Here is a 27,093-nt window from a genome sequence, read left to right on the forward strand (position 1 = left end):
TATGATGTTACTGAAGTTACCTTTCTGTCAATTACGCTGTCAGCACGCTACCATTAAAGATCCAGTGCTCAAGCAACTCCTTAGTGGCCTTTATTCAAATGGGTCCTGCAAACGTGTGGATTTAAAGCGGCTGGTTCCCGGTCGCGAATACGGCTCACCGCTGATGAGCGGGTCTGGAGCAGGCTCCTGTTCGGCGTCTCTCTCCCAGGAAAGGAGAGGAGTTGGTGTCTATGCAGGGTGACACTCGCTCCATGGACAATGGCAGCATGAAGCAGGGCAGCGGATTAACAGTTAGTGAACTTGGACCCACTTGGGATTTTAATGGGGTTACTTGAGTTCACAACAGCGCACCCACTGTGGTAATACTAACTTGGACTACATTACCCAGAAGGCCATCCTGGCCACGCCCCTCCAGGCAGGTAATGAATTTAAATCGTGCAGTAAGCAGAAGCGCTGTTGTTCACTTTCAGCCAAAACGCCACTGAAGAAGAGAGCACGGGGCTCTCGAAACGCGTCTGGCGTATGATGTTACTGAAGTTACCTTTCTGTCAATTACGCTGTCAGCACGCTACCATTAAAGATCCAGTGCTCAAGCAACTCCTTAGTGGCCTTTATTCAAATGGGTCCTGCAAACGTGTGGATTTAAAGCGGCTGGTTCCCGGTCGCGAATACGGCTCACCGCTGATGAGCGGGTCTGGAGCAGGCTCCTGTTCGGCGTCTCTCTCCCAGGAAAGGAGAGGAGTTGGTGTCTATGCAGGGTGACACTCGCTCCATGGACAATGGCAGCATGAAGCAGGGCAGCGGATTAACAGTTAGTGAACTTGGACCCACTTGGGATTTTAATGGGGTTACTTGAGTTTACAACAGCGCACCCACTGTGGTAATACTAACTTGGACTACATTACCCAGAAGGCCATCCTGGCCACGCCCCTCCAGGCAGGTAATGAATTTAAATCGTGCAGTAAGCAGAAGCGCTGTTGTTCACTTTCAGCCAAAACGCCACTGAAGAAGAGAGCACGGGGCTCTCGAAACGCGTCTGGCGTATGATGTTACTGAAGTTACCTTTCTGTCAATTACGCTGTCAGCACGCTACCATTAAAGATCCAGTGCTCAAGCAACTCCTTAGTGGCCTTTATTCAAATGGGTCCTGCAAACGTGTGGATTTAAAGCGGCTGGTTCCCGGTCGCGAATACGGCTCACCGCTGATGAGCGGGTCTGGAGCAGGCTCCTGTTCGGCGTCTCTCTCCCAGGAAAGGAGAGGAGTTGGTGTCTATGCAGGGTGACACTCGCTCCATGGACAATGGCAGCATGAGGCAGGGCAGCGGATTAACAGTTAGTGAACTTGGACCCACTTGGGATTTTAATGGGGTTACTTGAGTTTACAACAGCGCACCCACTGTGGTAATACTAACTTGGACTACATTACCCAGAAGGCCATCCTGGCCACGCCCCTCCAGGCAGGTAATGAATTTAAATCGTGCAGTAAGCAGAAGCGCTGTTGTTCACTTTCAGCCAAAACGCCACTGAAGAAGAGAGCACGGGGCTCTCGAAACGCGTCTGGCGTATGATGTTGCTGAAGTTACCTTTCTGTCAATTACGCTGTCAGCACGCTACCATTAAAGATCCAGTGCTCAAGCAACTCCTTAGTGGCCTTTATTCAAATGGGTCCTGCAAACGTGTGGATTTAAAGCGGCTGGTTCCCGGTCGCGAATACGGCTCACCGCTGATGAGCGGGTCTGGAGCAGGCTCCTGTTCGGCGTCTCTCTCCCAGGAAAGGAGAGGAGTTGGTGTCTATGCAGGGTGACACTCGCTCCATGGACTATGGCAGCATGAAGCAGGGCAGCGGATTAACAGTTAGTGAACTTGGACCCACTTGGGATTTTAATGGGGTTACTTGAGTTTACAACAGCGCACCCACTGTGGTAATACTAACTTGGACTACATTACCCAGAAGGCCATCCTGGCCACGCCCCTCCAGGCAGGTAATGAATTTAAATCGTGCAGTAAGCAGAAGCGCTGTTGTTCACTTTCAGCCAAAACGCCACTGAAGAAGAGAGCACGGGGCTCTCGAAACGCGTCTGGCGTATGATGTTACTGAAGTTACCTTTCTGTCAATTACGCTGTCAGCACGCTACCATTAAAGATCCAGTGCTCAAGCAACTCCTTAGTGGCCTTTATTCAAATGGGTCCTGCAAACGTGTGGATATATATATCTATATATATATATATATATTCCCTGAAAAATACCACAGGTTTTCAGGGACGTTATAGTTCAATCAAACAAAAGCATATTCAGCAGTTACAGTTAGTTCAGCTAACTATAACTCGCGCCCCGCAATGCACAGCTGATGACGTCTCATATTACATCATTCATGACATGGCCAGTGACATCACTGATGACATCATCCAGCGACTGTTTCTGTAAAGTTTAAATATGTTTTATATATATGTGTCTATATATTTATATATATATATATATATATTATATATATATATATATATATAATATATATATATATATATATTATATATATATATATATATATATAATATATATATATATATATATATATATATATATATATATGTGCATCCACTTTCATCCAAGACGAAAGAAAAGACCAACTTGAGGGGAGACGTTGGAGACACCTTTAATCAGGAACAGATGGAAAAAAGAAGTTCAATTACACCCGCTGTGGCGAATGCATTTCGGCGTTTCTCTGCCTTCTTCAGCGCCGTGGGTGTAGCGTCCATGAAGCAGGTGAGTATTCCAGATTCAAATATACTGCCCCTTCCTGCTTCTGAGAAATTGCTCCGCCCCATGGGAAAGTTCCACCACGCCTTGACCTCCTTGTGGACACATGTTGTTCTGCGCCTACAGGTTCCAGCATGCACCAAACTATGCTGGCAGGAAATGCGCGGAGTGGAGCAATTTTGCGTATGAGCCCCAAAAATCCAGCTGTCCCAATGTCAGGTGCCCCCTTGAGTCCCCAACCGCAACAACCTCCTTGTCTCAGGATTAATTATAGCGGGGACAAGGCTATAATATTACCTCGCCCAGCGTGATGTCCAATGGCACCTACACCGCTCTGTTCGTCCTGAGATTTAGAGGTGGGCTCTGCTAATTCCTGTACCCAGGAGAAACAAGCATTTACAATGCAACGGTTTCGCCTTTGGAAATGTTAAAGCTATTTGCAATGTAAATGACAATGGCAATTATTTATCTGTTTTCAAAACCAACACATAAATACAAATGTTGTCATTTACAATGCCAATAACTCAAACTTTTCCAAAGGCGAAACCGTTGCATTGTAAATGCTTGTTATTAATTGTTGGTACTAGCACCCAATTCAGTGTAACTCGCGGAATTAAAGAAATTGTATTTACCTCAGGGAAACTGGGATAATAATAATATTAAATTCAAGCTATTTTCTGCAGTTTAATTTGTGAAAGATGGGATTGCGCTCAAAGTTATTGTGTTTTATCTTTTTAATTTAGTATTGAAATATATAATCTGTCCTCTCTATTTAAGGGGGCATTGTGGACAAGGGTTTATTAAAATCTCTCTGACTCGAGCAAATGATTTTTTAGCAAAAATGGGTGTTGTATATTCAGCACTGGCTCCACAACTTAATATAGGCCTGGTGCAAAAATCCTTCTGTAATAATGACTGCGGCGCAAATAGCGGTTGCCCAATTCCGATCTATACAAGCAGTAGAAATTGGTGCAAACTGCTTTTGCTCCGAGTGTTCGGTTACTGTAACACCCCGCTCGGGGGTGGCGGTCTCCGGCGTCCCTTGGATCGGTCTCTGGCTGCAGCCCGAGGTACCTCTGCCACAGCGTGCACATGAGGATACAGTCTAGGCTAGTGGAGAGGGTGCTTCGCGCGCCTGTAACAGGTCGAGGGTCGTGCGCGGCCACGACTGGGATTCTAGCAGGTCAGTGCATGAGTGGTGTTTTATTTGTAATGGGTGATATCAGTGGAGTGGGTGCTTGTGTGTAGTGACTGGGTGTACGCGCCTGTGGGTTGCAGGGGTGCCCACCGTGCCCACAGCCGAGGATTCCACAGTGCAGAAGTTTGGTTTCTCCGGTTGAAGATGCCCATCTGGGTGTATTCCGAGTACCTCACACTCTGTATCTCACCTCACACATTGCATGGGGCACCTATCGCGCCCCAGCCCCCCTCCAGTGACCCACATCCACGCAGACCTGGGTAGCTGGGTTCGGGGTGCCCCAGTACCTCTCACTGAAGGGCGCAGTGCGCCTATCCCGGGGTGAATACCCGGATACTGACCGCAGGGTGATAACGCTGCCTGCCTCGCAGGGTGAAGCGCGGATTTATGAGCAGGCGGAGTCCACCCTTCGGGAGAGACGTCTCTCGCGAGCACGGCTTGGGAGCTCACCCTTTCTTCCTGGGTTCTGAGCTGCTGCAGCTTCACCGACTGGTCTTGTAGGGAAGGAAATCTAAAAACCCTCTCTGAGCCCCTCTTACCCTGCTACTCTGCTGGGACCTTTCAGACCCCTCCCACACACACCCAGAAGCAACCACATTCAGCCCCGCAGTCTATGGAGCTGCTCCACTCTGCCCTGGAGGGGAGGGGAGGGGAGGGAGGGGCAGGCTCGGGCTGGCCCATAGGGCAACCAGGCAACGCCGGGTGAGCTGACCTGACAGATCCGAGTGTGGGCCTGTATTCTGGCAGTTTGTAGACCTGTTAATGCTCTGCTGGGTCAGCTCACTGTTCATTGATCTAATATGAAAACAAGCATTCCCTGCAGCAAGCTCACGCTCATACCTTGCAAAACACGTTTACAAGTGTCTTTAAATGCTCAAAACTGACCAATGTGTAAACATGGGCCGCTTTTCATATATCTAAATCGCTAATGGAGCCACTTGTATTTTGATGCCTGGGCCTACTTTCTCTCCCATTCCGACACTGGCAGGGAAGGGATGTCTGTAGTGCAGTAGTTACTCCAGTCTGTGCTGCCGATGGTCTGGGTGGGAGGCATGTTTGTATCTACCCCACTCTGCCCTGCAGAGAGCCTGGGATGAGAGGTGGTGCCTGCGTCTGCCCCACTCTGCCCTGCAGAGAGCCTGGGATGAGAGGTGGTGCCTTCGTCTGCCCCACTCTGCCCTGCAGAGAGCCTAGGATGAGAGGTGGTGCCTGCGTCTACCCCACTCTGCCCTGCAGAGAGCCTGAGATGAGAGGTGGTGCCTTTGTCTGTCCCACTCTGCCCTGCAGAGAGCCTGGGATGAGAGGTGGTGCCTTCGTCTGCCCCACTCTGCCCTGCAGAGAGCCTGAGATGAGAGGTGGTGCCTTCGTCTGTCCCACTCTGCCCTGCGGAGGGCCTGGGATGAGAGGTGGTGCCTGCGTCTGCCCCACTCTACCCTGCAAAGGATCTGGGGTGGAAGAGAGTGTCTTTATCTGCCAGTTTGCCCTGCAGAGGGCCTGGAGTGGGAAGCAGTGCCTATATGTATATACTAATACATACATCATTCGGCCCTGCTTGAGGGCCGTGGGAGCAGGAAGTGCCCATATCTAATCCCCTCTGCCATGAGGGTGGCAGAAAGTAGTTACAGTTACTCCGCTCTACCCTGTCGAGAATTGGGTGGCAGAATAAGCCTTCTCTACCACAGTCTGCCCTGCCGAGGATCAGAGTTGGTGGGGGGACCTATGCCTACTCCACACTGCCCTGTTGAGGGTCTGGGTGGCAGAAGGTGCCAACATATATACCCCATTCTGCCCCGGCGCCTCTGTCACCTCATCTTGTCCGCTGGGGGACTGCCGATATTTACATCCTGCCCCGCCAGGGGTCCGGAGGGGGCCTAGTCCTACAGCCACGTCACGGCGACCTGCGACGGTCCCCGGTGGGGAGTGGTGTCCCGCGGTCGCTTCCTGCGTCTGCCAGCGGTGTACAGCATCTCATCAGGACCCCCACAGACCCTTGCAACGTTCATCACTTCCGCCTGGAGCCCTTAGAGGAGCCGCCGTCGCTGCTGTCTCAGCTTGATGGAACTGAAATTACGCCAAACTACCCGATATACCAAACACATGTGCACAACACACAACAATCCCGCTTAAAAGGGGTAGAGAGGAGTCATTCAGATAAACTAATGCGAACACTCACCAGCCTCTCCCAGGTCAAGAGCTCCGTCCCTCACGTCTGAGGTGTGACTTTCTTCCCCCCGGGCTGCGGGGGCGGGCACTTCCGGCCGGCCGCGCTGGGATTGGCCGGCCGGCCAACCACTTCCGGGTCGCTGCGGGCAGCGCAGCGGCCCTTCTCCTTAGGTAGGCAGGCGGGGGCTGATTTTTACGGGCAAATGCCGGGTGGGCACCGGCTCTAGATCACCATCAATCGGGGCGGGAGTGGACACGGACGGCGGGAGGGGGCGGGAGTGGACACGGACGGCGGGAGGGGGCGGGAGTGGACACGGACGGCGGGAGGGGGCGGGAGAGGACACGGACGGCGGGAGGGGGCGGGAGAGGACACGGACGGCGGGAAACGTGCACAGGACAGCGAGGGGACAGCGCATCAGTGAAAGGGGAGGGAACGGGAAAAAACGTAACTCCGCCCTGGGAAAAAATCTCGGGAACGCCCCCGAATCTGGTCCGGCCTTGACGGACAGATCTCTGTTCCAATGGCTAGCCTCCATTTATGGAGCTAGCCAATGGGACAGGGGGGCGTATTCCATTCTCCTTACTGGAAATCAAGAGATTTCTCTGGAGGCGGAGCTAAGAGCTCCGCCCTCCAGCGAAACCTAAAAAGCACCGAAGTGGTTCCAGTGAGGAAGTAGAGCCGCTTATGCTGCAGGAGTCTTTTGTAACGCGTCACTGGTAGTCGCGTTATGAATGTGCATCCACTTTCATCCAAGACGAAAGAAAAGACCAACTTGAGGGGAGACGTTGGAGACACCTTTAATCAGGAACAGATGGAAAAAAGAAGTTCAATTACACCCGCTGTGGCGAATGCATTTCGGCGTTTCTCTGCCTTCTTCAGTTCCGTGGGTGTAGCGTCCATGAAGCAGGTGAGTATTCCAGATTCAAATATACTGCCCCTTCCTGCTTCTGAGAAATTGCTCCGCCCCATGGGAAAGTTCCACCACGCCTTGACCTCCTTGTGGACACATGTTGTCCTGCGCCTACAGGTTCCAGCATGCACCAAACTATGCTGGCAGGAAATGCGCGGAGTGGAGCAATTTTGCGTATGAGCCCCAAAAATCCAGCTGTCCCAATGTCAGGTGCCCCCTTGAGTCCCCAACCGCAACAACCTCCTTGTCTCAGGATTAATTATAGCGGGGACAAGGCTATAATATTACCTCGCCCAGCGTGATGTCCAATGGCACCTACACCGCTCTGTTCGTCCTGAGATTTAGAGGTGGGCTCTGCTAATTCCTGTACCCAGGAGAAAAAAGCACCGAAGTGGTTCCAGTGAGGAAGTAGAGCCGCTTATGCTGCAGGAGTCTTTTGTAACGCGTCACTGGTAGTCGCGTTATGAATGTGCATCCACTTTCATCCAAGACGAAAGAAAAGACCAACTTGAGGGGAGACGTTGGAGACACCTTTAATCAGGAACAGATGGAAAAAAGAAGTTCAATTACACCCGCTGTGGCGAATGCATTTCGGCGTTTCTCTGCCTTCTTCAGCGCCGTGGGTGTAGCGTCCATGAAGCAGGTGAGTATTCCAGATTCAAATATACTGCCCCTTCCTGCTTCTGAGAAATTGCTCCGCCCCATGGGAAAGTTCCACCACGCCCATATATATATTTGGAAAGATGAGTTGCCTCTGATGAAAAGGCCACATGGCGTCGAGTTCAAGCCTTTATTCAAGGACTGCATGACAATCAGCCTGGCACTCACAACATTAATCAGCCAGACGCGTTTCGGGCTTCCTTTGCCCTTGGTCACTGGCAAAACAGGAAAGGCAGCAAGGCAGACCACATGCGCATATTTAAATGTACCACCCCAATGGGCGTATGCGAAGTTGCATCATGGTGAATGTGGTCCGCTGTAATGAAACCCCTGTGGGTGCCACCCTGTCTGCCGAAATCAAAGTCTCTCCCAAGTGGGCATGTTGAAGATGACACCAGTGCTGCTGACAAGCCCATACACTGTTCGTTGATCGGCCTCGTTGTCTCCGCAGCATCTACATTTCTGGCGCTGCAGACCCGCTATGTTAAGCAGTGGGCCCTCCTCGCGGCCAGACAAGCCGCTAAATGTAGAAAGATGAGCATTGTGGAGGTGGATGCCTCCTGCATAGCTAATTTCCCACCTGTCCATAAAAACAGTGCCTGGGACAGTTGGAGGCTTTGTCCTCAAATTCCTTTGTCCAGTGGTGCCAGTGAAACCTCTGAGGCTCACCTCTGCACAGGTTTAATCACTAACTCCTGCTCACACAGGTCTTTGTCTCTGGCCATCGATAGCAGCACACTCTCCCCAGCATTAGGTCACACTTCTGTCTTGAAAGCAAACGTTCAAAAAAGCCTGCCAAAGCTCAAAAACACAGGGTTAACTTGGTGGATACTTACTAAAGTGCCCAGCGCATCATCCAGCAGTTCAAAATGGGGCTAAAAGTGGGGAACATTTGCAAGCCTCCTAGTTTACTACATGGTTGTTATATACTATATACCTTCGCATATCCTATTTAATGTTTTGTCTTCCTCTATTCGATTGTATTTCTTACCGCTATGTATAGGACTCTACTAACCTGGTGGGTCTAGTTCACAGTAAATTAAATTGCAAATAAACAAAATCACGGTTACAGAAACCTTTTGCTCAGCTTGTGTAAAACAATCTGAGAATTAGACCTGGGGTGGTTTTTTGCTCATGATAAACTTCAGCAAAAGGAAAAATTCATAGGCCAGCCGTGTGCATGGCTACTATAAAAAAAAGTTGCAAACTGATCAAGAGTATGTGAGCTTTTGTATAAATATGAAAGTACATCAGCAGTAACTCAGGTTACGCTTGGCAGTCTAGAATTACTAACTTATTTGCCAATAGCCGGATCTCATCAATACAGTTATTAAAACACATGAAACGAATCAAAAACACTTAGCCATTGCCAATAGTATGAAAACAGGTTAAGGGATATCATTATGACATCATTCTACAAATTAAATATAAAAGCTGTCTGTCACCCTTGTGTGAGTACACCTAATGAAATGTGGTAGCTCTCAAATTAATTTTCTAAAGTTAAACCTGTCTTGTACACCTTCCATTTTGTAAAGAAAGATGGACATGAGTGGAGCTCTTTACAGGGATTCATCATCATCATCATAAACTATATTCGGCTTTTCAGTTAAAACCCATAAAAGTCACAAGTAAATGAACGAAAAAGGAACGAAATGCCCCCAACCAATTAATGCAAGCAGTCAACAGATAACATACAAATATCTCACACATATTATAAGTTAAAAGAATGATAAAAAAGGAAAATCTAGCAGCCTGATAAACATAGAGTTCTGATCACAGCCCAATCTGAGCCTAACTGCCGCCTTTAAAAAGCTAAGGACGTACCATAACGTGGACCCTGAAAGGAGAGCTAAAAATATAAAAGCGGGACGTACTTGATTAAAATTTGGGGATTTTAAAAGTTGGATTATATAAGTCTTCCTCTGTACCTCGTAAAAACTGCAAAAACATTACAAAATGGATCATGTCCTGCGGAGACCTATTGTCGCAACTGCATAAGGGCAAGGCTTGACCTTTGTTACTCTCTCGAGGGTGAGCAAGGAGAAGATAAAATAAATCTAACTGGAACCTTGTTAGTATAAAACGATCATACATGTTTGGTAGCCCTAGGAGATACTGTTCCGTTGATTGTACTGTTTTTAGGATAATGTACCTCCGTACGCTTGGTTTCATTAATTCGGACTCCTCCCTTTATACTGCCTGAAGACTAAAAAATGCTCCACAGCCCAAGCCAAATCTTTCCTGGTGATGGTTTCTGGGTCACTAAAGAGTTCCATCCTCCCAAGAGTTCTGAACCCATCCCCAATATATTTTAACTAGGGGATACGGTGGGGGTAATCGAGAGCCATGCAGTCCCTTATGATGCCTCTGTGTAAGGAGGTCCCCTTATTCCCCCACACTTTAAGCCAGTAGAGTAAAGTCTGAGACAAAAATAGGTATTATAGGTAGGGCATACCCAATTCTTTGTGTACCAAAAAGGTAGGGGTTCCCTGAGGTATTCATAGGAGTCATCTTAAAAATCTATTTTCAATTCTTTGTAACTCATCAGCCCAGGAGTAACCCCAGATTTCTCTACCATATGATACCTGCCCTAGGCACTTTGCTCGATATATCTCTAGTAATGCACCTATTGGTTTTCTGTCCAACCGAGAGGCAAAATGAAAAAGTGCCGCATTGGCTCTTGAAAAAATCCATTTTCTTTTTTCTTCTTAGAGGGCCCCAATTTAGTTTTGCATCCAACAAAACCCCCAAATAGGGAAAAGCCCCAGTTTTGGGGACCAATGCGGACCCCACCTAAAAATTAAAGGACTTCCCTGTACCAGTTCCCAACTCCATCACATAGGATTTGGAGTTGTTGATTAGTAGGTCCCGGTCCTCCAAACATTTCACAAAAGAATTGAGAAGGGTTTGCAGTCCTCTCGTTGTCTTAGACATGAGGACAGCGATGTCTGCGTACAATAGTACCAGAGACCACGGCGTCCCACCTGTGCGGCATCTACCTGAGTAGCAGCCAGGGCCTTCTCCAAATCATTAATATAAAGGTGAAATAAAAAAGGGGCCAGGATACAACCCTGGTGCACCCCTCTCTTTATAGGGAATTGCCGAGTAACCTGACCCTCTTTCGTGAACCGTACCACGGCTTAGTTTCCCTGTGTAGCTCTCGAAGGAAAAGGACGATCTCTTTGTCCACACCCATGCCCAGAGTAAACATTCCCATGACTTATTTTGGTTAACATAATCAAGTGCAGAGGACAAGTCCATAAAAGTAAGATATATATTGCCTGAACGAGCAACAGTGTATTTACTGAAGATCATATATAAGTTCAGGCATTCATCGATTGTGGACCTCTCTGGGCGAAAGCCATATTGTATATCTGTCAAGATATTGTTAGCATCAGCCCATGTGGACAACCTTTCCAACAGGACCTGTCCCAAAACCTTGACAGATTAATTCAATAAGGATATAGCCTATAACATTTGGTGCTATCTCTGTTTCCTTTCTTAAAATTCAGAACTATGATCGATAGGGACCAAGTACTAGGCAATTCCTTGACGATAGCAGCATTTATAACTGTAGTGAGGGTTGACACCCATAGTTGGAGTTTAGATACAAAAAGGTCCAAAGGGATGCCATCAGGTACAGGTGCTTTATTCTTAGATAGCCCAGCTATACCTTTACTGACTTTCTCGGCAGTAATAAGAAGGAACAACTACCCTCCCACTCCAGCTTGATGTATGTCTGCTTGCTGGCAGAACATTTCCTGAAAATGACAACCCAATCCTCTTCTGTAATATGTGCATCTAAGGGCTTCGAGTTTTCCCCTGACAAAAAAGGGGCAATTAATAATGCTCCAAAACTGGGTACTATGTTTCTGGCGACAGGCCTTAATGAGTTTACGCCAAGCCTCCTCTTTTAGCTCAGTCTTCCGCCTTTCTATTTCAGCTTTGTATATCACTCGACACACCCTTACTGTGGCGGGATTCCTTGGAAGGGTACTCAAGGCCACCCTCAGATTCCTGGCTGCACTAGAACAGCCATGATAAACCAACTCGTGGCATGTCTCTTCCAGGACGTAGGTAGGGCCTCAAGAAGGAGTCCAATTGTATGTGAATTGTATTTGAATTTACCGAAAATGCCTCTAACGTGGCATCTGCCTCCCAACGTCCAGTTGTACAGATGTTGATTTCCCTCCTGCATTTTACCATAAGGGTCTCATAAAAGGAATCCGGGAATATCTGCTCCCACCTAAGCCTTCTGCCCTGATCAACTACCCTTAAAGAACCGCTAGGGACAACGCTGAGGGATTTCCCTACCTTGGGCCAAGTGGTCGACATACAAAGGGGGTTATGGTCGCTATAAATGCTGTCCTCGACTGAGAAATCCAAAAGAAGTTGAAAAAAGGGCTAGATACAAAGATATTATCTATTAGCATTGAGCACCCCCTCCCAATAAAAGTCGGGAGTAAATTCTATGAGCCACCCTGATACTTGACATAGTTAAACCAAACTCATCAGCTAGTGCATTAGGGCTATCTCCCTGGATGGTGTGTTCAACATGCAAACCCGCCGACCCGGGGCATCCCATTCTGGATTTTGAACCTGCATCTGGGTCCCCACAAAGATGGATGTTAAAATCTCCTGAGGTCACGAGATGACCTATCAGGGAACCCTTTGTGTCCAAATTCCATTAAAATGTTCCCATTTTAGTGATATTGCGAAGAGATGGATGCCCAACATTAGCGTTGTAAAAATGTAACAGAAACATATTTGTGTACCCTTCAGAAAATGAAATGGCTTGCGAGCAAACATTATCGGTGGGTAATTCCTTCAATTGGCATGGAATGTCCAGAGAAACGTACATTAGCAGACCCCCTTGGGTCTAACTGACCGTGAAGCAATACAAAAAAAGTCTTGAATCCCTCACGGAAGAAAATTCTAGAGATAGCCCAAGTCTCCTGGAGGCAAATAATACTAAATCCTTTAATAAAAGTGATCCATCCGGTGCTGATTATCTTGTTTGCAAGCCCTGGGATGTTCCAAGAAATAAATTTGCAGATTTTAGCATGATCCGCCCCAACTAGTGGTGACTCCATGTAGGGGTACTGGCTCTACTGAAGCGATGAGGTGCTTCTGCTGTAATTTATGTGACTCCAGTCGCGGCGAAGCTTCCTGTAGAGCCAAGAAGTCTGGTATATGGAGTCCTGCCCTTTCTCCTCTCCCGCTCCTCACCAGTAATCTAATGCAGCAGAGCAATAAAGTGTCTAGTGCCTCCAACCGAGCATAGGGATTTGAATATATCGGGCATCAATAAGATAGAACTTACCAATTCATACACAGGAAAATTGCAATGTGGAGCTCCTTTCCATGTTCGTAATTATTTTGCCAACTGTTGTAAAAAGCATATAACTGTATGTTTTTGTCCTAGTACATATTCTACATGTATTTAATGTCAAGAATAAATTAGGATAAATCTGTTATGCTATCTTTTCTCATAAAATCATTCCCAACTGTGAGAGAGAAGAGATTTATTTTGCGACAGTTTGTCATGAGGTGGTCGACAGTCAAGGCTGTAGGAAGTTGTTGAACTCTAACATGGGTCCTCACTTCTTACAGGAAAATGCAATAATGGAGCTGCCGCCTAAATAGCATTACAGGTGACCACTTGGTGCAGAACTGAGAGGCTCGTGTGAGATTTCATGGCACCAAGCTTCAAAAGTCTTTGCAAACTTTTTGTTCGCCAACTGTGAGTGAGATTGATTATTTTTGGGGCGACATTTCAGGAAATATGGAGAAAAAATGTACAAAATTATGCTTTTAATGTGAAATGTAGTTTGACGATATCTTCAAGTATTATTATCACCAAAGTGAGCACCTCACATGAAAAAGGATCACAAGGTACTGGTAGGACACTCGAACGAGCAGAGAATACCACCTGACGAAGAATTTACTTTGTGTACGAGTTTTCTTTGTGTACGAGTCTCCTGGTGGTAACTCATGAGACTTTTTCGTGCAAGGCCGATGCTTGCAGTAAAAAAAAAAGTTATGCAAGTTCATGTAATGCCTCGCCAACACTCACCTTCAGTCCACTGACACGCAGATACATTCCGCAATTGCTTGAAGTCCCTCCATAAAGCAGAATGGGAAATGGATGGTGTGTCCTGCTACAGTGTTTTCAAGCTACACCTCTGTTCTAAGGCTTAATTGAGTTGTAGCAAGTAAAACTGAAGTACCAATTTCCTGCAATCTTACATCTCACTTTTCTAAGCTTCTGGAATCAAAGTTCAAATTTACCTCTTTGAAGGCGGCCATGTTAGGAAACTTCACCTGCTTTCAACAAAGGGAGAATTTAAAAATGTGCACATCCAAATGTGAATATCCTGGCATTTGGCTTAAACTTGGACCTCCTAGATGTATGTTCAACTTTGTCTCTCTAACAAAGGATTCTCTTGATCATACCTTCATGAATATTGTCTTCTTTTATACATAAATATATGTGTTGTCAAAGAGTTACCCTTGGCGCCTACCATAAGAACCTAAAAACGGCTCGAAAAAAGCACATAGCCATCCAACTGGAGCAAGCGGATAATGGGCCCAAAACCCTCTTCCGGGTTCTTAATAGCCTCATTAACCCCATGGCCTGCAGGCCTGCAGAAGAACCAACTCAATCCCTATGCGATGAAGTAGCCAGTCATTTTTCCCAAAAAATTGATGACATCTACAATCAAATTTCTATCTCCTTTGCTAATTTCAGTCACAACCCGGTCATTGAACCTACCCATACCCCGCCCAGTTCCACACCCTGGATACATTTCCCCTTCTCACCATCTCCGAAACCGAATGCCTTCTAATTTCAGCCAAATCAGGTTCTCCCAAAGACTTTCTCCCAGCCAAAATGGCCAAAAAACTTGCAGCCGAATTGGCCGCACCTCTGTGTACAATTCTGAATAGCTCAAACAACGAAGCTTCCCGAAGAATGGAAAGCGGCCCAGATAATGCCCATTAGGAAAAACAACATACTGTCTCCCGACATCATAACAAACTATCGGCCAATCTCACTCCTCCCCTTATATAGGAAATTATTGGAAAAACACATCAATACTCACCTTTCCATTTTTATTGAATCCTCCAACTATCTCGACCCCTCACAGTCGGCATTTCGTCCTAATTACAGTACCGAATCAGCTCTGGTCAACGTGATCGACGACATTCATATGCAGGCGGACGCTGGTCGAGCAGTAATTCTTATACTGCTCGACCTCTCCGCCGCATTTGACACTATCTCACATCAGATCCTGCTAGAAAGACTTGAATCCATAGGGATCCAGGACACTGCATTAGACTGGATAAGGGACTTTCTCAAAGGAAGAACACAAACAGTTCACCTTGGACCCTTCAGTTCAGAAACCACCCCGGTGACCAAAGGAGTACCGCAGGGCTCTTGTCTTAGCCCCTCGCTATTCAATATTTATGTAGCCTCTCTTGCGGCACTCCTTAGGAAGAGCGGATTCACCCCAATCTCCTACGCGGATGACAAGTAGCTCCTCCTCACCTTCGATAAAGATACCCCGAACATCAATAACATTTTTCTAGAAGGCATGAGGACCATAACATCATGGATGAGCAGAAATTTCCTGCAGTTGAATGCAGGTAAAACTGAAATATTGGTTTTCAGAGAAGCAGTGACCACCTGGTCTCCCAGCTGGTGGCCGAAAGAAATGGGCCAGGCACCATCCCCTAAGCCAGTAGTCAAAAACCTAGGAGTCCTAATCGATAGCAAACTCAACCTTGATGAACATATAGCTGCCACCAAACGAGCCTGCTTTCACACACTTAGTCTTCTTCGCAAAGTCTTTCAGTTCCTTCCGTCCACCCGCAAAACTCTGGTTCATGCCTTAGTTCCCAGTCGTCTGGATTTCAGTAATGCCCTGCTGATCTCTGCCAAAGAATCTGCCCTGAACAGCCTACAGGTAAATGTATGTGTCTTGTAAAGCGCACTGCTGCCCTGAGGTGTTGTGGCGCTGTAGACTGCTGGGGAACCCGTCCTGGCTATCCCTGTGAGATGGTCCCTACTGGGTATCTCCAAGGTGAAACCAGGCATCCCCGGCGAATGTGGGGGGCCGTTGTAGAGATGAGGCAAGCTAATGCCCAGAGTTGCCGAGTGTGATCCCTGGTTAGAGTAGGCACCGAGGCGAGTATTATCGAGTCCGCTGACCCTGGTCCACGACCCTGCCGCGTCAGGAATTGAACCCTGCTCCCGGGCCGTTCGCCGCTTCCGGGTCTGCCGCCTCTAACCAGTGAGCCACACCACTCCACAGGTGGTGCAGAACACAGCCGCCCGTTTGGTAACCAGTTCACAATATCGTACCCCATCACTGCCCTTGCTTCGCAAGCTCCACTGGTTACCCATTCGTAAAAGAATCAAATTTAAAATCTGCTGCCTGGTGTTCAAGGGCCTCAACCAGTTGGGTCCCATATATCTGACCAACAAACTGACCAGGCACTCACCCTTGCGCACCCTTCGCTCCAAGGGAAAAGGTCTTCTTGTAATCCTGCGCATCAAGCAAACCAGACTGGGAGGCAAATCATTCTCCCATCTAGCACCCCAATACTGGAATCAGCTTCCACTGGACATACGCCTCTGCACCAACTATCTAAGCTTTCTGAAAAAATTGAAAACTTCACTCTTCTTAAAACTCCCACTGCTACACCTGCTTGCGTCTTCAGCGCGGAGATACCCCATGTGCGGTGATTCAGGCGCTTTACAAATTACATAAATAAATAAATAAATAAATAAATTTGTCAGTATTAGCATAATAAAAAAAATCTGCTCCAAATTGTTGTAAAATGAAATAACAAGATCTGTAGCTTCTGTCACTTACATCACACAAATAATTTTGGTTTAAATAAAATGTGATTGCTTTATTAGGACCGTGTTAGTTATAACAATCTAATTTCGAATATCATTATTTTGTTCTCTGAAGGAACTCGCTTCAATTTACAAAGTTGTATAACAGCCAACACCAAGATGCGATGTGGCCTTTAACATCAGTTATTATTCTGGTCTAGCTCTAATGGACGATTTTCCTGCTATCCCCTCCCAGCGGCTGGACGCCTTTTTGTGTCTTTGCTGTTTAGAAATTATTTGAAATATCTAAATAAAATAAACACTAAATCATAATAATGGTACATGCTGGCGTAGGATGTTGTTTGGCACAAGGGTTATACTTGGTTTTGATTCGCTGTTGAGCCCAATCATAAATATGTGAAATTAAGTAATTGTTAATGCACATTTCTCGTGTAGGACTATGCTTTTAGATTGGTGTACTCACCTTGTATTTGTTGGTATCATGTCGCTCTACGCAGGAGCCTTTCAGGCAGAACTTCCCTTCGCCACAGCTTGTACCATCAGCCCAAGGAAAGTGGCGCGTCTGACAGACGAGCTGGCCCCTTGCCTTCCCTGTGCACCAGAGCTTGGTGCAGTACTGCATGTAAGGGCAGGGTCGGGAGCCCACGCCAAAGGCCAGTTCGCACTGCCGATTCAAGTTGTACGTGGCACCTGGTAGGGTAGCTGGCAAGGCAACGGGCTTGGTGGGCTCATCCAAGAGGCAGTCCCCTGTGGGCCGGACAAAAAAAATCAGATCAGGCACAGTGAAGGTATGCAGTCCTAATAGGTAAAACAAAAACACTTAAAACACAAACACCGAAAAACTAAAGTCGAAGACACAAATTAACTATTTCTTTGCCGAAATTCTGCATTAAGAATTCGAGGTAAATGTTAGGACCAGGACAGGGGGTTAGGGTTCAGTAAGTCTTTCAGTCAAGGCTTAGGTATAACAACCTACAGCCCGGGTAAGAGTAGGCAATCCAACATTCTGAATACAGCTTATTTTTCCCCACTACTCAATGCCATGAAGAAGCGTCAAGAGACACGCACATCCTAGAGACACAAACACACGCGTCCACACACACCCACCCTCACCCTCTCAGCATTACTGCATACAATCTCCTAAATAGAAACAAATAATTTAACACTTAACTATTGACAGCGCTTATTAGCAGCCACGTAATATTTTAGCTTCTAAAAGTATTCTCCGACCAAGTGTAAACTGTTTAAAAGATCAGCAGAGCACGGCTTGAAATAGCGGCGGTCAAGGGACAGAACCTCAGCGTGCAGCTGTGAAGAACATGTCCGCCTGTTGCAGCTGCTGCCTTGTGCGCGCGCAGCGGCGAGGATGCATTCCCATCTGGCATTGCGTGTTTGACTAGAATGTAAGGAACATTTGCAGTTGTTAGCATAGCATACTGAGAGAATTCTGGTAAATACCTGGTCCCTAGGGTGGATAGGAAAGCGTCGAGCAGTCGGCGTAATGATTCAAGTAGCCTTGTGTAATGTCTTGAACAGTGGTCAAAGAGCATTAAAAAACAATTTGGAAACTGTGATGCTGTGCGCAATGGGGGCGAGGTGCGTGAAAAAATATTCTGCAACTTTTTTGGTCTTTCACCTTCAGGTAACTACATATAAAATAACACACAGCTTACAGAACAAGCATTGGCATAGCCAATAGGTCTCACCTTTGGGACCTTGTAAGTGTTTAGCCAAGCAACAGTTGTTGTTGCACTAAGGATATTGTGCTGCATAACTAAATACTTATAAGGTCCCAAAAGTGAGACCTATTGGCTATGCCAATGCTTGTTGTTGGTAGTGCTTTAGACTATGTTAACCTGGAAGGACCACTTGTGTTGCTTGCTCTTTCATTATTGAGGTGACCTCCACACTCATGGTCATTACGGACACTGTCTTCGTTAACGTTTCGCCTGCAAATCAATGATTTCAGCTTTGCTGGTCTAATTAGTTCAATGGAAGGAAAACAAGACTACAACACCCAGAATGCAGTGTACTCTCACACAAGTCCCCCCTGGGAACAATGTGTGTAATGACCTAAAGGGAGGAGTTCACACTATTCCTACTCTTGGACTTGATGGCCGGCCGCTTGGTTGTTTGGCTTCACTCTTTCGTCAGCCCTTCATTGAATGAGTATTTGAGTGAACGCTGCTCATGGCAGCCCTCGTATGGCTTGAGGTAAGAGTAGCCTTTTATTGTATTTTAATAGATTCTCATTCCCCTGAAAAGGCCCTTAAGCGCTTCTGGGCGGACAAATAAGAGGAAAGTTGTTTTGTTCTGGGTGGTTGCCAAACTCTTGAGGTTTTTACAGCGGTGCATCTAGAAAGGATTGGTGTGTGGTTTAAGAGGGGCTCTTCAAACGTGCTGTGGGGAACTGGGCTGCGTTTAAGCAAGAGATGTGCGGGTAGGGTCTTGTCTAGATATGTTCCACGCTGGGTGACGTCTCTGCTTGGTTGGAACAGTGTGGGCGTGTCGGCTGGTGTAAGTGGTAGGCCGCCTGACTGCTGCGCAGTGTGCAGCATGGGGAGGCGTGAGGGGCGCGCCTGCACTGCCCAGGACCGTCGTGGCGTAACCGGCGGCAGGTGGGGGGCGGGGAGGGCTTCCCTTCGTGCCCGCACCCTCGGTGTGCTCAGGGCTGCAGGGCGAGAGGCTCGGATGTGCACAGAAGGTGGACAGGGAAATGGGCAGCAGAAAAGTCTCATTAACAAGTTGGAACCCGTTCCTGCACCTACGGAAAAAGACATGAGAGGTTTTTTGGTTCACTTTTATTATACATGTTTGGGAAACAGCTGCGCCAATGTGCACCATCTCTGAGAGCTTCGCTCTGAAGATCACAGTGGCTTGGTTTGAAAGTGACCCACCTCCCCAGTAATTATAACCGGTTCAAGGCAGTTTGAGTCAATGTCTGTGTAAACTGCGGGCAGAAAGAATGTGCAAGTACCTGTGTGCCTGTGAGTATACATGGCCCTCGCTCGTATACTGTGCCTTTAAGTTTTGTGTTTGAAATTCACCACCGTTTGTGTTTAACCACTGAATGCAGTCTGGTCTCAGCGCTGCATGTGCAAGATCAGTTCATATCACATGTATGTTGATCCTTTGTTGCGTTTGTACAACCACCCCACAGATGCAGATGCATGCTTCAGCTGGTGTGGCAATGAACGTATCGTCGTGGGACTTTCATCTACTTTATTGCAGCATTTATAAAGTGCGTATGTGGGGTACGAAGGCATTTGTTTACATGGGCAGCAAAAAAAGCCCACTCCACATAGGATGTAATTATATTTATGTTGCGATTACTGCTCCTCACGAGGCGTTGAAGCGCTTTGCACCGAGTAGAGCACTGCTCTAGAACCCAAGGTTCCCCGAGGTAAGTGGGTAGTAGATTTGTCTTGAACCGGATAGATTATTTGAAGTGGAAGGTGTGAGATGTTAGTAGCAGGCTGTGTGCCTGTTGGCTGGATGAGTAAGTAGAAAGAGAAAAGAGTTGGGAAAAGCTGATAACTGGTCTTTACAGCGAAGATGCGGTTAAAAGTCAAAAGGAAATGTCTTGTAATTTGAACCTTGATACTTAGTGTATCCAGAATATGTGCCTGAATGAGTTTTTCTCATGCAGGGCATGCCTTCATGACCACAGCAGCGACCTCTCTAAGAACAAACATTGGGCGCGCGACCGGGAGTTGTGTGCGCGCGCGCAAAAATTAAATTAAAAAAAACGTGAGTGGTGACGAGAGTTGTGCGGACGCGACGGGAAAAAGTGCTGTGCACGCCGCGCGCACTTGTGCACTTAATAGCAAGCTGGTGGCCGGCCTGGGTAGCACTTTTTAAACCACCTACTAAATTTCTCGCAAGAGCAGCGCATGCGCTGACTCTAGCGAGACCTAAAAACAAATGAGAGTTAAACTAATCATTGGGATATACACTATTGTGCATTATGAAATTACTATTAGTTAATGTGTTGCAGAGGTCTGTGTCATAACCAGAGAGCCACAGAATTGAAGTCTGGTTGGTGCAGTGGAGAATAGGTGACTTGTGTATGTGTAGTTCTATGAGGTCCCAGTCTGAGACAGAAAGGACTGTGAATATGTAAGTCATTATTTTAAACTTGCATTACTTACAGTATAAGATAGGCTGCTGGAAATGTGCGAAAAGGTTTTAGATAAAAAAAATCCCCAAAATATAGATTTTAGTAATACCCAGACAGTACGTATTGCAATACTTGTCTTTTAAAAGCACACCCTTCAGAGGTCAGCTGGTAAGGCCCCTGCAATACCACTCAAAATGAAAATGTGTCATCAGAAAGGTTCAAATTATTCCATTAATTTATGTCAATATCAGCTTCCAAGCAGCCTTTACATTTGCAGATTAACTAGTTGTGCACATTTTTTATTTATTTCAGGCAAGCAGGCTCCCTGGCAAGAAGGCTTGTCTAGCTACTTGCGCATCCTCCGGTTTCACAGCACAGGAAGCTTTACACTTCAGCTGAAGCATTTCAACTTTCTGAATTAACTGTACCAGGATGGTTGTCTTTTCACAAAAAGTAGGAGAACTATTTTATCTAAATTTAAAAAGTATGGGCGGGCATGCCGTGGTCCTCAGGTCCTACCCTCATTGACCTCTGGTCTTGGGTAGTGGGGCGGAATGTCGCAAGCAGTACAGCAGGATGTATCAAGCGCCCCAGATGAATGTCTCAAGCAGCCTGGTTTAGTGTCCGAGCACCTGGACGTGATGCATCGAATGGAGTGGTCGCTGACTTGTACCGAGGGTGGTGGGCGGGAGCACAAAAAAATTGATAAAATAAAATAGACTTACCATCCTAACTTGCAGGGTCACTTCTTCCTTCTTCGGGTGTCTTCTAGAAGCTCCGGATGCAGGAAACAGCACTAACCAATCCTGACACGGCTCTCACAACATCAGAGCAGCACCAGAATTGGATAGAGCAAGCCACCCTCAATGCTAATAAGACCACTGGAGGCCTGCGCTTTCTCTAACACAGTTGTCTAAGACAGCTAGGTTAGAGAACTTTACTATGTGCATGTCTGGCTGGCCATCTCAAGACGGCCGGCACATTTTAAAGCGCAAAGCTCCCTGCTGCTGCCACCCGTCAGCACTTGCACCACCCCGGCCTGACACTAAGTTCAGGATGGGTTGCTGAAAAATAAGCTGGTAATAAATAAACTTTATTACCATTTTATTTTTAAACTCTGGGGCTTGTGGGTTGATGCTCCTCCACTCAAACAGGGGAGCCACCATTGCTCAAAAGGCCCTCCAGGATGTCCTTCACACACCTCTGTACACTGTGAACATAAGCTGTGCAGCAATGCCTGCGAAGGGTTAGAGTTTGTATACAAGGAAGAGGTGTCCTGCACCACACAAATTTAGAAATACACATTTTAGGTCGAGCCTAGCACCGCGCACATGCGCTACTCTTTGGAAGGCTTCTTGTGAGCACTCCACACTTTTCCTGAACTTCTCCGTTGGAGTTTGTTAACTCCCACACATTCTATTGGCCTGTGCGTGTGGCTTTCAATAATGAAAGCCCGCAAATGGCCAAAGATGGCTGCATGCCCGCCTTTCCTTTTACCGTTACCTCCCCTGGCCTAGGGTGCTCAGGAGCGAGCAGTGGTGCACATGGTGCCAGCTGCATAACTCCCTTATTGTGAACTTGGCTCATATTACTAAATAAACAAACATGCTCGCTTTCGCGGCCGCTCATGTTACTTTTGCACTAGCCAGTCTGATGTGTTTAAATACTCTTGTTTTTCAACTTTGGTGGACTCTGTTTGTATTGTAGTTGTTTGCCGCACTTGTTACATTTGCACTAGCCAGTCTGAAGGGTTTAAATACTCTAGTTTTTCAACTTTGTTTGTACTGTAGTTGTTTAGTTTGTGCTAGCCCATAATACACACCTAGACAATGTCTTTACGGCGATCATGGTGGGGATCGTGGCTCTATCTGATATGTGTGACCTCTCTTCAGTCAGACTCATGAAACTGTTGTGCCGATAATATACAGCTATAAAATCCCAAAAGATCCTCATGAATTTCAGAACCATTAGAAATTGTTCACGGACTGTTTAATCATAACTGTTGCATGGCAAGCTGTACTATCAGTCTCCTCAAAACACAGAGGAAACGGCTGGCCTACAGAATGATACTGTGCTAGACACAAGCAATTCATTCTAGACTCAGATTGCTGACCTCAAACTTGTAGTAGTGTCGAAGAGCACCAAATTATTCCTTGATACAAGATTAGAGAGTCAGAGTGCGTAGTCTTATTGGTTAATGTGTATTAAGCTCAAGTTAGAACCATGCAAATAGAAAAAATGAATACAAAATACTGAGAAGAACTATTTTAAGTGAGACAGTATATGACTCCCTCTTTTCTCTGTGAGTAAAACATGTACAGTTATGCTCTACGGAAGAAGAAAGGGGTTTTCCCATGTTGCTCCTCTTCTTTTGTATTCCTACCTGACTTGTTGTGTTGCCATATTGTCCTTTATGTGATTTGATGTTTTTTCCTAGCTTTTAAGACTTTGTGTCACAATATATATATTTTTTCCTTTAACTTCTTATCCAGAATTCTAGCCAAGTGGCTTGGGGCACTTTCAAGCCTGGCATAGAGAAAACGATTCAAAGAAAGTGAGGTGTGCATCTGCCTAAGTCACTTCTCTGGCGACTAGCATGTTCATGCTTGTAGGTGCAGTTCTCATCTTGAGATCACGCATGTCAGTGGATTTGGCAGGCACCAGCAGGAAGCATTACACTATCTGAATGAAGGTGCATTCATCATTGTCTAAGACCTGATCCCTGTGTTGAATTGCAGCCTTTTGGTAGAAATGTGGCACCTACAGCCACGTAGTTCTGCCTAAATAGATGCCTCTGGAAGGATTAGTCACTCACTGTATGCATAGGGTATTTGTAGAGCATGAATTTATTTAGACAGCAGCAGAGTGCTGCACAAGGGTGGAAGCCCTAACATTTATGTTTTAAACCCCACATTTTCACTTTCTGCCACCACTCGAGGCAAACCAGGTGAGGAAAAACGTGTTTTAATTTGACAGAGATCCTTATAATTTGAGTTGCATGTGAGCAAGGTAGGTTGTGTGGTGGTTCTTCACATATTTCTTTTATGTTTACTTAGGATTAACTTTAACAGTCACATTTTGTTAAAGCTCAGCCACGAGGCGTTCAACGCAGGCAGCATACGTGGCAAGGAGGCACCTGGCATAGCTCTTATTCCCCAGCCTCTTATGGCGTTTTCACATAATACCACTCAGTGCCACACAATTACACGCCACATTTACACTGTACTCAATGCAATATAAATACACTCCACATACCACTCTGTACCATATAATTACATGCCACATAATTACACTCTACTCAGTGCAACATAAACACACTCCACATAATACCACTCAGTGCTACATAATTATACGCCACATAATTACACTCTACTCAATGCAACATAAATACAGTCTACATAATACTACTCAGTGGCACATAATTATATGCTACATAATTACACTTCACTCAATGTAACATACACTCCAAATAATACCACTCAGTGCCACATAATTACAAGCCACATAATTACACTCTACTCAATACAACATACACTCCACATAATACCACTTAGTTCCACATAATTACAAGCCACATAATTACACTCTACTCAATGCAACATAAATACACTCCACATAATACCACTCAGTACCACATAATCACACGTCACAATTACACTCTATTCTGTGTAACATAAATACACTCCACATAATAACACTATGCCACATAATTACACGCCACACAATTACACTATACTTAATGCAACATAAATACACTCCACATGGTTTTTCACTATGTCTCAGCGCCAGGATGCCCGCAGGGTTGCAGTGCGCTCTACAAATACCAAAATAAAATAAATAAATATTACCACTCAGTGTGACATAGTTACAAACCACATAATTACACTCTACTCAATGCAACATAAATACACCCCACATACTACTCAGTACCACATGATTACAAGCCACATAGTTTCACTCTACTCAATGCAACATAAATACGCTACACATAATACCACTCAGTGCCACATAATTACGCTACTCAATGCAACATAAATACATTCCACATAATACCACGGTGCCACATAATTGCATGCCACATAATTACGCTCTCCTCAATGCAACATAAATACACTCCACAAAATACCGCTCAGTGCAACATACTTACACGCCACATAATTACACTCTACTCAATGCAACATAAATACACTCCACATACCACTCAGTACCACATAATTACATGTCACATAATTACACTCTACTCAATGCAACATACATACAGTCCACAAATACCACTCAGTGCCACATAATTATATGCCACATTATTACACTGCACTCAATGCAACATACACTCCAAATAATACCACTCAGTGCCGCATAATTACACACCACATAATTACACTCTACTTAATGCAAAATACACTCCACATATAACCACTGAGTGCCACATAATCACACGCCACATAATTGCACTCTACTCAATGCAACATAAATACACTCCACATAATACCACTCAGTACCACATAATCACACATCACAATTACACTCTATTCAATGCAACATAACTACACTCCACATAATACCACTCAGTGCCACATAATTACACACCACATAATTACATTCTGCGTGTCCTGCATAAACTAGGTGGAGCTGGCGGTCAGTCTGCCCCTACCGGGCACTACAGAATCTGATTTCGGTGACCACCATACTTTGCCATCTGTAGTAGGCCGCTAATATATGAGGTCGCCACTTGACTTGTAAGGAGCTTGTTTTTGGTTATGCATGGTTTGACGAAGCAGATGTGACAAACAATGAGTTTTGTGAGCCCTAGAGTTAAAAAAGATAGTATAGACATATTTATTATTCATATCCATCTTATTATATTATGATATTTCATAGGTCTTGATGCCCCCTCTTCTAAGCCTTGTAAATAACAGACGGCACTCTTATCCAGTTTATAGTATTGAACTTGCCAACTTTACAAGGATGGACGCTAAATCTGCCTTTGTGGAATTCAACACATTACCATCAGAACACAGCATTTGTTAGCAGTGAGCGTTCAGTTCACTGACAAACACTGCATGGAGGGAAGAAGCAAGTGATAATGGCGTTGCTGAAATGCATATGGTATAATATGGCCAGAATGGTGAAAAGAACAAAGTGAAGTGCTAGATAATTTAACATTGTACTAGAGTAGCGTCATGTTATACCAAGCAAACAGTGGCATATAGTTTTGAACTAGTTGGTCAGTGTCAGTTTTGATGCAGTTCTGAATTACAGTGGTGCAGAGTTTAGATCATCTGACCCTTGACTTTTGAAGTGAGAAAGGAAACAGGAACCAGCAAACCACACCTTGTTAAACAGGGAAGTTGTGCTCAAGTTTGATGCCAGAAACTGAAACGCTTCAAAAGGGGAGCAAACTAATGTTTTTAATGCGATCAGAAGAAAGACAACAAGCATTTGCAATGCAATAGGTCTCGCATTAGGAAAGTTTGAGCTATTGGTATTGTAAATGACAAACTTTTTATTTATGTGTTGGTTTTGAAAATAGCAAAATAGCTTTGTCATTTACAATGCCAATAGTTATAACTTTCACAAATGTGACACCTATAGCATTTGTAATGCAATATGTGTTGTATTTAAGTGACTTACATGTAAAGATATTACAAATAACAATGGCTTTTATTTATTTTTAATAATTAATACTTAAATAAAAGTTATTGTAATTTATAATGGCAATAGCTTAAACTTTTGTAAATAATTTTTGTGAAGATTATGTTCAGTGTATTTTATTGTGACGAAAATCCAAGAACAGAAGTGAAATATTAACATTTTTTTGTGACATTTGTAATAGTGAAACCTTGTCAGGGTCAAGCTACTTAGTATATCATGGGCTATGAGAAAGAGCTCTGTAGGAACTTTATGGGCTTTTGACTCTGCTCCACTCAGATAAAAAAAAACTACTGCAGGTACCTCTACGCCTAATGACGACATTGTGCCTGGAGAAGTGTAAGCAGCTGAGTGTAGGTCTCTGTACAAACAAATCTCCTTCCTCTGGAAATCCCCTCAGTAGCCACTCCGACTGGGGGAAGACGCCACAATATTCTGTAATCATACGAATGAAGGGTCTCCTTGCTTTTTGACTTGAGTGACTTCCAGGTCCTCCAGTTCCGCCTCTCACGCCCTCTCTCCTCATCGTACACCATGAAGCTTAAAATGGTTGCACTAGGGATTTAGATTTAAATCTAAATTAATACGGACTATGGGATGGAGAAACACTGATGCATTAACAGTGGAAGTAGGACTGGGATAGTCATAGAGATTCAACAGCCGGGGTAGTGTGACAAGGACTGTCCGCGCACATTTAGGTTTCAAAGACAGTCAAGGTTCTGCACACTTGATGGAGAAGCAATGATGAGGATTGTCTCTCTTTGGGCATTT

The 27,093-nt window shown here is 45.5% G+C and overlaps 1 protein-coding gene across 1 annotated transcript in view; it reads right to left on the reverse strand.

The window, feature by feature from the left end:
* ADAMTS15 (ADAM metallopeptidase with thrombospondin type 1 motif 15) overlaps window positions 1–27,093 on the reverse strand; it is a 359,025-nt gene that overhangs the window by 101,654 nt on the left and 230,278 nt on the right. The window contains exon 4 of the mRNA XM_078681943.1: window positions 17,017–17,300. Within this exon, the coding sequence (XP_078538069.1) occupies window positions 17,017–17,300 (284 nt within the window). The remainder of the gene's footprint in view (window positions 1–17,016; window positions 17,301–27,093) is intronic.

The sequence above is a fragment of the Lissotriton helveticus genome, chromosome 3_1 (assembly GCF_964261635.1).
Source record: "Lissotriton helveticus chromosome 3_1, aLisHel1.1, whole genome shotgun sequence".
Lineage (NCBI taxonomy): Eukaryota > Metazoa > Chordata > Amphibia > Caudata > Salamandridae > Lissotriton > Lissotriton helveticus.